This window comes from Pocillopora damicornis, chromosome 7, assembly GCF_964200805.1.
Source record: "Pocillopora damicornis chromosome 7, jaPocDami1.2, whole genome shotgun sequence".
In the NCBI taxonomy this organism is placed as follows: domain Eukaryota; kingdom Metazoa; phylum Cnidaria; class Anthozoa; order Scleractinia; family Pocilloporidae; genus Pocillopora; species Pocillopora damicornis.
In genome coordinates, this window is record NC_142676.1 from 20,747,631 (window position 1) to 20,760,586 (window position 12,956).

The 12,956-nt window shown below is 38.7% G+C and overlaps 1 protein-coding gene and 1 long non-coding RNA gene across 3 annotated transcripts in view; both read left to right on the top strand.

The window, feature by feature from the left end:
• LOC149043075 (WD repeat-containing protein 25-like) overlaps window positions 1-2,324 on the top strand; it is a 6,907-nt gene extending 4,583 nt beyond the window's left edge. For both annotated transcript variants that reach the window (XM_089211185.1, XM_089211186.1), the window contains exon 3: window positions 2,047-2,324. In XM_089211185.1, the coding sequence (XP_089067311.1) occupies window positions 2,047-2,132 (86 nt within the window). In that variant the 3' untranslated portion in view covers window positions 2,133-2,324. The remainder of the gene's footprint in view (window positions 1-2,046) is intronic.
• A 167-nt stretch (window positions 2,325-2,491) lies between these two features.
• Window positions 2,492-4,345, top strand: LOC149043076 (uncharacterized). The gene is made up of 2 exons (XR_016188124.1): window positions 2,492-2,633; window positions 3,092-4,345. It is a non-coding gene; the product is annotated as an uncharacterized LOC149043076 (long non-coding RNA).
• The last annotated feature ends 8,611 nt before the right edge of the window (window positions 4,346-12,956 follow it).

The window sequence follows — 12,956 nt, forward strand, 5'->3', positions numbered from 1 at the left end:
GGGTTTGTGACTTTCTCACTCAATTGAAAGACTCACGTCACTCTTATGAAATGGTTGAACGGAATACAGACTTCGAGTAATCTCTTATTTTTCTTAAAGATAGTGAGGTCACGCGTATCCTGTGAGCATGGTGAATCCGCGAGGCGCGAGACTTGTATCTCGCGTCTTCGCCGCTCCACGCTCTCAGAGTTGGGCAAAGACAAGACACGTTATTTCCGGTGCGATACAAGGGGTTCAGTGGTTATCTCGATTATCTAAACACATTTATTTACGTGGTAAAGATTTGTTTTTAAATCTATGAACTGATGCTAGTCCTATTTGAAACGAAATGTATTTAAGGAGAAAGTTATGAGAATAAAATAAAAGTTGTCTGTACCACAAAGCATGCCTTCACTGTTTAGACTGATAGTCCTAGAGCTTTTTGAGCATGCATTCGAATATCTTATGACGATAAGCCCGCCAACCACCCCACCCCGCGCTATGCTGTTTTCACTTAGCGGCTGGTCAGCGGTCACGTTTAACAGGTAAACAAACCGATCGATTCCTGATCACCGTTCTTGTCGATCGGAAAATCAAAATACCAGCGTGATATGGCCGCGAAGATGAAGCAGTTATTTTACTTGATTCGTACTTCATGTTCGAGTCGAAGCTTGGGTGGCACAGGTTATTTCTTGCGGTGGAATCGGCGAGGGGAATTCGAACACTAGTTGTAGTGTTTGAATTTTTGAAAGAAATGGTCGCATGAGGATTGTAAGTTTAACGAACAATTTCAAATTTTGCCGCTTGAATTGAAAGTAAAGTTCATTTGAATTGCTTTCTTATATATTTCGGACGGTTTTAGATTTACCTGCTTGATTCATATCGGTTACGCTTCATGTTGACAAGTCCCTCAAAATGGCGGCCAAACTTGGAGATTGCCGAAAATTAGGTAAGTTCACGGAGTTATAAAGTTCTCGTAAAGGTCGGGCCGCAAAGTTTTTTTCTGTAGTTATCTTTTCTATGGCACCTACTTCCTAGCTATGTTAGTTGGATCAGTTAAGAACGCCTCACTTTTTCAAAAATTTACCTTGAATTTGATCGGTTTTGGCGTGTTTGATTTAGGCGAACCGATAAGGTGTCATTCAAGTCTTCCTGTTTCCTTGATTGACACGTGATGTTTACGAAAGTCGCCTCGATAGATAAGATAGAGTTAATATACATGGCTGTGGTATATGTTTTTTGCTGAGTTCCGTAGTTTTTTGTAAATTGTCCTCCAAAGTTGTATGAAATTAAAGTCTTGAAAAGTGTCACGACAAGCCTTCGCTCGAGTGAAATTTAATTTCCGTAAAACTCTGAAAAATAAAGAGATCCGATCAAACTGATTGTGGTTTTAGTATAGGTACATGAATGTCTTACAACACACGAGAAACGAGCGAAATCCGTGTCTCAAGCAAAATCGACCGGACCGCTCTTACAGAGACACTCTCTTAAGGGTTAAGCCAGGTACAAACTGTTCCTTAAATTATCCTAAAAACTCATAATTTCTGCTTCTTGAAACACAGGTTGGTGCTGTTCAAAGGTAAAATGGCCTAGCACCATATATAATTTTGCGCAATCATATAATAATCCTGATGAAACAATTTGAAAAGATTACAATACTAAATATTTTGCCAAACTAATTTTATGTTGTGCTAACAATTTTGTGGAGCCTGAAACATTGGGGGCTGAGCCCTCCACCAAATATTTGCATGGAGAGCTGGAGTTTCTCCCCCCCCCCCCTCCCCTGCCCCTGCACTTGTTCTTCGTGCATTTTGAGCAAAAACAAAAAAGCTGAAACAATGTGAACATTGTTTTGTATATATTTCTTGGACGTGGATGAAACAGATTGTAAACTACAGTATAGCTAATTCACAGCACTTGAGCACTTGAGCACTTGACACAAATAAAAATAACCAGGCCACAAAAAAATGACAGGCACACAAACTAACTAATAATGTTTTTGTCATTTAACCACAATAGGATAATAATTGGATAGAATTTTCATTGGGAATGTCTTTTTTTTGGTAGATTGCAACAACATACTCAGCTCTATTTGGTCAAGTACAGGATATCACATTTCTACCATAAGCAGAAGAATTTGTTTCTGCTGCTGATGTTGTCAGACAGAATTCAACAGATAAAGGGATTATGGTGTGGGATTTTAGATCAACAGCAGTTTTATCAAATCAAATTTATCAGGTAATTATTAGACTGCACTTTAAGCAAAGTACCTCAAACCCTTTACACCCTAACATCAGTATGTACATTCTCCATACTGTTCTTTATACATTTCTCAAGGTGCTGATAAGGAGAATTTGTTTAAAAATCAAGAGGCTCTTTAGTTGGTGATCATTTCCTTTATTCTTGTGACCTTTAGGTGTCATTCAGATGTGATGTTGTAAGGAGAAATTAGATGCTAATCACTTGTATTTTACTCATGAGTGATAAAAGTATATTAATTTTGGTATTTTCAGGAAGCCTTTACATGCACTTGCTTGAAGGTTCACCCTTATGATTCACACTTTGTGGCACAGTCAAATGGTGACTATGTTGCTTTGTTCTCAACAAGAAAACCATACAAGCTGAATAAGTTCGAAAGATATGAAGACCATAAGGTAATAAACTTTAATGTGTTACAATATCAATTACATTATTATGGCATGCAATCTTGAAAAATTCCCTACCCTTGGAGATTGGTCCATCTGAGAAAAAAATATGTTCCAGTGAAAATCCTTTGGTTTGCAAGTCCACATGGGAAAGGCCCATTTCAAACAAACTTTCCGCCACCCCCCACATTAATTCCTTGTTAGGAATCCCCAATCACATGCCAGGCCTGGTTCCCACCCCATCTTTAGCTCACTGCCTCAATAAAATCACTTTCATTCACAACTCATGAAGCAAACAGAGTGATATTTACTTTCATTTTGGAAAGCTTGTGATGTGGAAAGTGTGACGTAGAAACAGATTTCAAAGTCAGATCCATCCCTTAAGGGAATGTAAAGGACTCTACAAGTAAAATTTTTGATAAAACTGAACACTTCTTTCTTATTAATCTTTAATTTGTTACTTTTAGGTTTGTGGTTATCATAGTAGATGTGATTTCAGTCCTGATGGAAAATAATTTGTTCTGGGTCAGCAGATGGGAAAATTTTTTTCTATGATCACAGCACAGCTCGTGTGATGAGGACAATAGAGGCTCACTCTGCTCCATGCACAGATGTTGCCTACCACCCCACCCTACAGCTGGGTGGCAACCTGTGGGTGGGATGGGCAGGTTAAAGTTTGGATGTAATATCTGAGCAAAGCAATTTTCAAAGAATAGTTCTAAGATCAACCAAAGATTGTTTACAATTGGTTTTGAGTTCCTCTACTCTGTGATTGGTTTGGAAAACTCAGTGGAAAGTACTCTAGGATTGTTTTGGTTTTGCTTCTCTACACTGAATGACTGATCAAAAGAATTCCTGTCAGCTTGTCAATCAATCCGATTTAAAATAAAAACTAATCAATGAAATAAATAAATACCTCGTTCACTTGCATTTTGCCATTTTAAGCGGTTTTCTTGTCTTCACATTGAGTTCTTGGAGACGGAATGGCTGTCTGTCTGAGAAAGTTTGGCGTGCCAGACCAATGTCCTTCTTCGATAGAACTTCGCTACTTATCTTCGAAACTTTCAGCACACACATCGATGAAGGCATTCGAAACACTTATAGAACTGATCACAAAACAACCACCGCAGTGATTCCTAGAAGCCTTACAAAAAAGTTACAACCGTCAGACATTTCTGTGAACAGTTCCTTCAAAAACCATGTTTGTGAGGAGTGAGAGAAGTGGATGTCCGAGGGAATCCATACCTTAACTGAAACAGGAACAATGAGGAAGGCCACCCATGCCGAAGTCTGCGACGGGGTTGTGCAAGCTTGGAAAGCAGTAAGAGTTTCGTCCATCAAAAACGGTTTTGGAAAAGCAGGAATTACACGTGGCACCGACGATGATGCATCTCAGACATCCGACATCAGTGACGACGAAACAAGTAACATCTGCCGCAATTCTGGATCCTGTACTCGATGCACAATTAATGGACTTAATAGTGACGCTGAGGATGAAGATTTGAATGGATTTTGAACTGAATTTACTTTATAATTCAAGTTTTAACACTCGCCCCAACTTTCTTCCAAGAAATCAACATGGCGCCGAACGATCGCTCGCCCAAAATGTGGCCACGAACTCGCATTCTGTCAAGTATGAAACGTTGAGATTTGGGTATGGGTCGCTAGTGTTTTTACTGTATAATTTTATCAATAAAGTATATTCTAACATTGACACAGAATTGTGCACGCGTCTGAATAAATGTCACGTTTTCGCCACCAAAAAGTTGAATAACATAACGTGCGAGTTTAATCCACCAGAGCACAGGCGGCCCAAGCTCCAGCTGTGAGATGATCATCTATTCTTGCGCAATAACAGTTATGGCGGAATTATAAGAGTTTGTATGGGAATATTTACGGCCGCCCTAAGGAATAAAATAATACGTCAAATTCTCAAAAAAAAATACCTCACCTTACTTCTACAGCGTAACGCTTGTTATCTGACCCCTTACTTTGATGAAAAGGACGCATTTTAGCGAGTTGTTTATTTCGACGTTTTCAACGTTCATAAGAAAAGCCCTTTTCTTATGTACGTTGAAAACCTCGAAATGAACAACTCGCTAAAATGGGCTCTTTTCATCAAAGTAAGCGGTCAGATAACAAATGATACACTGTGGAAGTAAGGTGAGGTATTTTTTTATTCCTGAGGGCGGTCGTAAATATGCCCATAGAAACTCTTATAATTCCGCCATGACTGTTATTGCGCAAGAATAGATGATCATCTCACAGCTGGAGCTTGGGCCGCCTGTGCTCTGGTGGATTAAACTGGTGAAGGTAATCGGCCGTGCGGGTAAACGGCCGGAAATTACGGTAACCATTTGTATTCTGATTAGCTTTGGTCACTTTTTCAACACAGTGGAAATGTCAATTCAAATTGCAGTGTCTACCCTCATTGCAAGACAAATAGCATCTTTATGCAACACCTTTTAAGCAATTAAGTTTTCATGGAAACATTCATATTTCATTGAAATTTTATCGCCTCGATACAAAACAGAAGGGGGTGCATTAACAAAGGAGAACAAAGGGTTTGAAAAAGCTGAAAACAACATTTCTAGCAATTTTTCCTTATCAGCGTTATAGTTTTAATAAAAATTTATACTGAAAGTGAATATTTCAACCTTTGCGTGACATGTGATGCTCAAAACCTCGCGAGCATTTCATTATCATGTATTTGCTTTTTCCATTGAGCGTAGAAGTAAGGACAATATAATTTTATAAGAGCAACGGAACGGGCAAAACTTGATCGGAAAATCGGAGTAGGTGGGCAGTTGCCCAGATACTGATATTTATCCAAATAGGATTACCGTTCCTATGACCAATGGATTACTGTTCCTATGACCAATCTATTGTACTCGGGCGTTTATAGGGCGACCGAAACAAACAAGTCTCAGCTAATCTTTGCACGACATATGAAAACATTCATAAATTGACATAACTTTTAAGCTTCATTCGACCTGTAACAATTTCAGACAAACTGAGACACCACAAAACCACTAGCCGCTTTATTTTACTTCTAAGATAACGCTCCTCAGAACCATACAAGCATAAAAATACTATCAGACCTATCACACTTTGTTCTTTGTTTATAATTGAATTGTTTTGCTACCTATCTCTTTACATTTTCAATTACAACATTTTCAAGTATATATAAAAAGACTAGCCTCGATCATCACAAGTGTGAATTAAAATATCATCTCTTCTCAAAACGTGCTTTCCGGCTTCAATATACTCCGCTCCAAGGACCTACACGGGAAAAATGAACAGGAAAGCTAACGAAAAAGGTACCAAGAAAAGCTTTCCTCCATAGCGAAAAGAGAAAAGTAACTAGCTCAACTAACAAAAGCGGTCTAAAAACCTTAATAAATTACCAACGTTTCGTCAAGACTTCGCAGAGCAGGGGTGGCGGCCGGAAACAAGGTGAACATATTGGGTAGATCTTTTAATCAAATTCCATTCAAGAAAGCTTATCTAACTGATTCAGAAAAAGGTGCTTAAATAGCTTACCCTGGTTACTTAGCCCTGGCGTTCATCATTTTCTGTGGGATGCCGATTTCTGTTTGTTGGGACGCTGTAGTTTGCGCTCTCCCCTCCTCTCCTTCTCTCTCCGTTTCTATTCAATTGCCGCCTTCTAACCGCACGCTGCTCTCGAACTTCTGCCGTAACCCTCCGCTGTCTGCTCATTTCCGTCAAGAAATACAGGATCATCAACTGAAGAATTATAGCGAATAGAACGAAAAAACCTTGAATTGTAAGCATGACGTGAAAAATGTTTCAAGAACGGGCCAGCTGAAGCGTAACTAGTAAGCCGTACCAAAGCTTCCAATCCTGTTTTTCACTCCACTCCACTGAAGACTAATGACCTATTATTATTTATTATTTAGCTGTCAAAGTCATCACAATGTACTCAGCCGCCCTTAAACGAAGCGTAACTAGTAAGCCGTACCAAAGCTTTCCAATCCTGTTTTCCACTCCACTCCACTGAAGACTAATGACCTATTATTTATTATTTAGCTGTCAAAGTCATCACAATGTACTCAGCCGCCCTTAAACGAAGCGTAACTAGTAAGCCGTACCAAAGCTTTCCAATCCTGTTTTCCACTCCACTCCACTGAAGACTAATGACCTATTATTTATTATTTAGCTGTCAAAGTCATCACAATGTACTCAGCCGCCCTTAAACGAAGCGTAACTAGTAAGCCGTACCAAAGCTTTCCAATCCTGTTTTCCACTCCACTCCACTGAAGACTAATGACCTATTATTTATTATTTAGCTGTCAAAGTCATCACAATGTACTCAGCCGCCCAGAAACGACAATAAAATGGAACAATGATGTGCGTTTAGAAACACTTTTTTTTTTACCTAGATCAACTAATCTAATAGAGAAACACCGTATTATCTAACATCACATTTTGACTCAGTCACCGCCTTTAGTCTTGAATTAAGTGCAGTAGTTAATTATGTTTTATCAGAGTAAGTACGTAACTCAAAATACAGAAGATATCGTGCTTTTTAACAATAAACATTTAATAACTTGCTTTGGCTCGTCTGTTAAGTAGAATTCTATTTCGGTCGTGCAGACCGACGAAAGTGTAAGCATACAAGGTTGGTAGAAGCGCAGCACAATCGAATGGGCGCCGTTTTGCAATGTTTCATTTTAATTTGTTGTCGCAGATTTGGCGATCAAAAGATTAGCTAAGAACTCTGAACAGCCTCTGGTTGATCTCAATACATATTGTGGTTCGAGAAATGCTAGCGCATGAACCGCCGACATTTTTGTAGCATTAAATCCACGAGTTCACTTGTGCGCGAAAGTCAGCTAACAGTAAGTCTTCGCGCTTCATTTGCTTCATCAGCAGAATATTCGCACAGCAGTAGCGTCTAGAAATTGATGATCAGTATTTCATTGTTAGCGGGGACTGCCCCACCCATACATTCTAACATTGTGACGAATAGATCAGTCCATCATTGTACGGTTGCATCACAGGTTAGAGTTGTCCCGGGGATTATCTTATTTCAAATCAATGACTGACGCACTTAGTTCAATGAACGACACATGGACTTCCGTCTCTTCATTCTGTTTTGGTTCTGTGAATTTGTTTCTGACTGTGCACGAACAATGCTATTTTATCCACTCTGGTATTCGGTGAGTGAAGAGGGTCTATATAGTTACTGACGTGTGTAATACGCTCTTGCAAATTTTACTTGACCTTAAAAAACCGATACAGAACATAATCGGTTCACTCCTGCACGTTCGTCTTGGAAGAAACAGTGTCCTGCATAAACGACAGTTGATTTAAGTCGATCGCTTTTTGGCAATTTTCTTTTTTCAGAGTGATACGCACTTTATTAAAGTATTGCTATCATTTTATAATCTCTTGTAGCTCTAACAGTTCACGCTTGATAGAGGCCAGCATCTTCACTCATTGTATGCCAGGGTGCATGTTTCAAGTAATGTTAAAATGGGGGATGGTTTTTGCGAGAACGGTTATCAAACACTAATATTCATTGTAATGCTTCGCTTGCTTGTGCTATTTGCCTATATTACCTGACGGCCATGCCACTGTGATTAGTGAGTATCAATTTAGATATTGCTTCTTCAACAAAGCCTGCATTGGCTAAGGCAGACTTATTGTTATCAGAGAAGCTAACGGAGAGCATGAAATAAAGAGGGATACGATAACCTGAATCAATCATATCTAAAGTATGCGGACTGGCACCACTATATTTCCAAAATTAAATGTGGGTCTTAAGTCTACCCGCTACAATTATATGAGAGCTTAGCCCCTGCTCATATTAATGAGATCATGATCTAAATCTATGCTTTCATGTGAAGGAATTAGAGAATTATTTCGGTCCAATAAAAGCGTGGAGCTTCCCGCAAACATTAAATTCGCTTGCTGAGCTGATTAGCTGAGAGCTGAACGCGCGCAAAGGATAGTGGCTTCGAAAATGGCTAAACCTTCCTTAGGAAAAGCAAGATCCTCAGAGGGCGGGTAAGCTTCTGGGCCAGGTAGTAGAGGAAGTATTCTGAGAGGCAGAAAGTGCTGGAGTTTGGAGAAAAAAGGGCCAGGATAATGGACAACCGTAGGGCTGTTAAACGGAACGGACGAAAGCGTTGAATAGAGCGACCTCTAGGAAGTTGTTTTTCTCTGCGATTGGGCGCGACGGCGCTTCTGATACGCTCTTGCCTCGGCCTGTCTTATGCGTTCGCCGTCCGATCGCTGTCGTCGGCGAGGTCTCTGCGCTCTTACTCGTTAATTACTGCTTCCCAACCTTCTTCAGCGGAATCGGCTATAATCCCTTTAACTCCCAAGATCTGATTGTTTTTTCTCCCCTCTAGCTGCTACACATTTCCTGGTAAATTAGTTAGGAGAATTTGGCATTAAATCAAGATAACAACCTCTATGTGGTCAGTTTAAGTATTCTTGTTACTTTTTTGATGGATGATGTATGGATATTGCTCCTCTGAAGCTACGCTAACCTATTCTGGTTAGAGATAATTCTTTAAACAACCATGTTACTTACACTTCAGGACTTTTTAGGCTTATTCTGTGCCATTTTACTGCTGCTGATCCTCTATGACTTGATTAAAATCTGCAAAGCTCTGTGTTAAAGGGAACCCGAGGCGATTGATCAACACGATCCAGCACTTGTAAGAAGACCTAAAGTAATCAGAAAAAGGCAGAGGGGCTGGTGACGAGAGAGCGAAAACCGCAGTGTTCAGATCAGGAAAAACTGTGCCACTGAACATGATGAACGTCAAGGCTGATACAATTTTTTTATTTGTTCAATTTATTCTGAACATGAGAGGAAACTCGGATAGTCACAACAACCTTGTTTCATTTCCTTCTGTTGAGCAAGTTTATCCGTCCTCATAATATTAATGCACAATCCTCAAGTAACAGACTCCCTTGTCATGTTAGACATGCATACTTTTAAACTTGTTTGGTTGTTTTTTTCCTGTGCAGACAAAAAAAAGAAGAAGTTGTATTTCGTTTTGCATGGCGCCACAGGGAAATATGTTAAAACATTGATTAGAGCCGAGGGTAAACGGCATCTGATGGTTGTTCATTAATATTTGACTTTGGCCATTTTTGCACTGATTATTATAATTTTAGACAAATATTGCTGGAGAGAAAAGGTCAACCCTTAGAAAATAAGAGATAGTTATTATAGTTTTTAGCACGCTATCATCTCAGAAACAGTTTTCTAGCTGATAATGCCTGATAGGAACTATTTTTTTTAAGAATCAATGGACCTCGCTAGCGAGAATTTGATTCTTTTTAGATGGCTTCAACTTGTTCTTTAGACTAGGAACATTTTCTCGGTTGCAAGAGTCAGTTTTTTACCTTGAGGTGTAAACGGACTTATCCCTTGCTCTTTATGATTTCTGTTCATCTATTACTACAAACAAGTTTTCATTTGCATGAGAAGGGTCGACTGTCGACCAGAAATCATGGTCATGCCCTCTTGTTCTCGATTAAACTTTGGAGTTTTCTGACGAACGTTCGCTGATTAGTTGTGTTTAGTGTTCACAGCCTCGTGTGCTGTGTGTCTTTTCAGACTGATCAGTATAATAATTTCCCTTCTGAAAAGTAAATTGCAGATGTCATGAAAAAGAAAAAACTGATGAATAATTAGGGAATAAAGCATCTGCAACAGGGAACACGTGCAGAGTGATCAAAGATTCAAGCAACGCCACGGGAATTCGTGCTAAAGAGCGAAATGGTAACAAACACCCACACATTTTCAGGGGCACTTACTTCTATTGTAACTTATTCGCCGCCAAAGATTCCTTTTAAGAAGTCTATTGTCTCGTTTTCTGCGGGTTTCCTGTTTCTCTAAAAATAGGACAAGATTAAATTCAAATACCAAAATATGTTTACATAGAGGAGTTCGTACCAAATGGGTTTTCCCTTATCTTTGTGTGAAAGTTGGCGCTAAAAAATTTCGCGAGCATTTCATTATCATGTAGTTGATTTGGCTCTCAGTGTTGTTTTATTTCTTATGTGCGAGGATGTGAAGAATGAGTTCAACCGACGAATCAAAGTAGATTTAGGAAGGGAAACCTATTTTAAAAAAATTGGGAATCTAGTGTTCCGCTATAACGCCATGTTGCCATATAGGAGCAACAGAACGGGCAAAATATGCCACGATAGCACATGGGAGCAACAAAACCTTAACGTTACGATTCTTAAATGTCTGTGCGTATTATCTGCATGCCGTTTACGAAGTGCATTCATGCAGTCAATTGATTGTCCCTGCTTATGCCAAGTTTTATTTTCCAAAACTAAACGGTTGAATTTATTGAATACAAAAGATATATATATAAAAAAGTTTTTCCACCTCACGGTAAATTAACGACTCTTCGAACTTTCAAAATATTTTGGGAAAAAAAAAACTGGAGAATTCTCAAATTATAACCTTGGCTGTTAAAGAAATTTTATGTGACAGGTCAGCAAAATCAAAATATTTTCTATTCATGCAGAGACATTCCGAATATTGGCTTTAATACGATTTCAAAAATGTCTTCGTAGAAAAAATGTTTGACTTTTCAGACGTTTATTCATTATGATGAGTTACCAGCCTTCTAATTTGCGTTGTGACTAAATTTGTCGAAACTGTTGATTACTTATCGACAAAAAAGTCCCACAGGCTATAAGTTGACTAAAATTTTGTTTCATTCAAACCGAAGGAAGATAATTCGACATTTCGTGGATCAGTCCACCTTGTTGGAATGCCACGGACTTTTTTCCTGAGAGACATCGGTACATTTGTTTCATTCTGAATCTTCAAGTATAAAAGTTATTTCACTTTGCATTATACCGGATGGACACTAGATAAAAGAAATATGAAAGAAGAAAGACTGAAACAGTGTAATTTCAATGTTTATGCTTTACAAAATAGAAGCAAGACTATCCCATGCTCAAGTACGCGTATCAAGAACTCTTGAGGGTTTTTTAAACAATGTTATCTTAATTTAATCAATATTATTATCAATATTATTTTAAAAAAAGGTGGTTAACCTCATAAATTTACACAAATCTGCATACCTCTCTGTTGGGTGCATAGGAAATGAGAGCGTAAACAAGATCTGAGACCATTTCCTATTTATTTTCCCTTTTAGATATGGAGAGAAGAAAAGTGTTTCCCGTGTGCTTTTTATTTTCCATATGGCTCTAGCTTCGATATTGTTGAGAAAGCGGAAATTTTGTTACAAAATCTCCAATTGAAATAACACAAATGATAATGATTCCTACTAATTTCCTTGCAACTCAAGTGCTTTGGGAACGAGTGTAGATTACGATCGAGCACAAACATTATCACAGCTTGATATTAACCTCTTGTTCAACAAGCACAAACATTATCACAGCTTAACCTCTTATTTAACAATGCGGTTGCCCTCAAGTTCAATTTAAAATGTTTATATTTTGTCCGGGACACCAGACAAATCATCTCTCCAAGAACCAATATTGGTGTCAGGCAAAAAGGGCTGTAAACATTTTGCTTTTATCGAGATGTTTCCTTCATTGTGATTCTTCGCTTCGTAGAACGTCGAATGGGTCACAATGGGGGTCAAGCGTAAAAAAATTGAAGAGGAAGGAAACTGACTTTTGACAAATTCGAACGAGGTTCGCTTATAAAATAACAAAACTTGCAGATGGATCTGAAAATTTTTACTCGGTATCTCTATATTTGGTAAAGATTCTTTCTGCGGTTATGACGTTGGAGTCACTGATTGGCCATGTATTTGTTTTTTTTTTTTTTCACTTAAGCAAACTTTTTATTACTGACTAAAATTTGTTGACGTGCTAGACGTTTCTCTAAGCACCTGTTATCGCATACTCATCCTAAAGCTTACGTCAACCCATTACGGTTAGAGCAAATTCTTTCAACAACCATGCTACTTACACTTCAGGACCTTTTACGCTTATACTGTACCATTTTACTGCTGATGATCCTCCATGTCTTGTTCGAAATTTACAACGCTGGGCGTCAAAGGGAACCCGAGGTGATTGATACACACGATCCAGCACACGTAATAAATCCTGAAGTAATCAGAAACAGACAAATGGGCTAGCGAAAGGAGAGCGAAAACTGCAGTGTTCGGACGAGGAAAAATTGTGCCACTGAACATGATGAACGTCAAGGCTGATGCAATTTTTTATTTGTTCAATTTATTCTGAACAAGAGAGGAAACTCTGGTAGTCACAAGTACTTTGTTTCATTTCCTTATGCTAAGCAAGTTTATCTGTCCTCACAATCTTTCTGCACAACCCTCAAGAAACAGA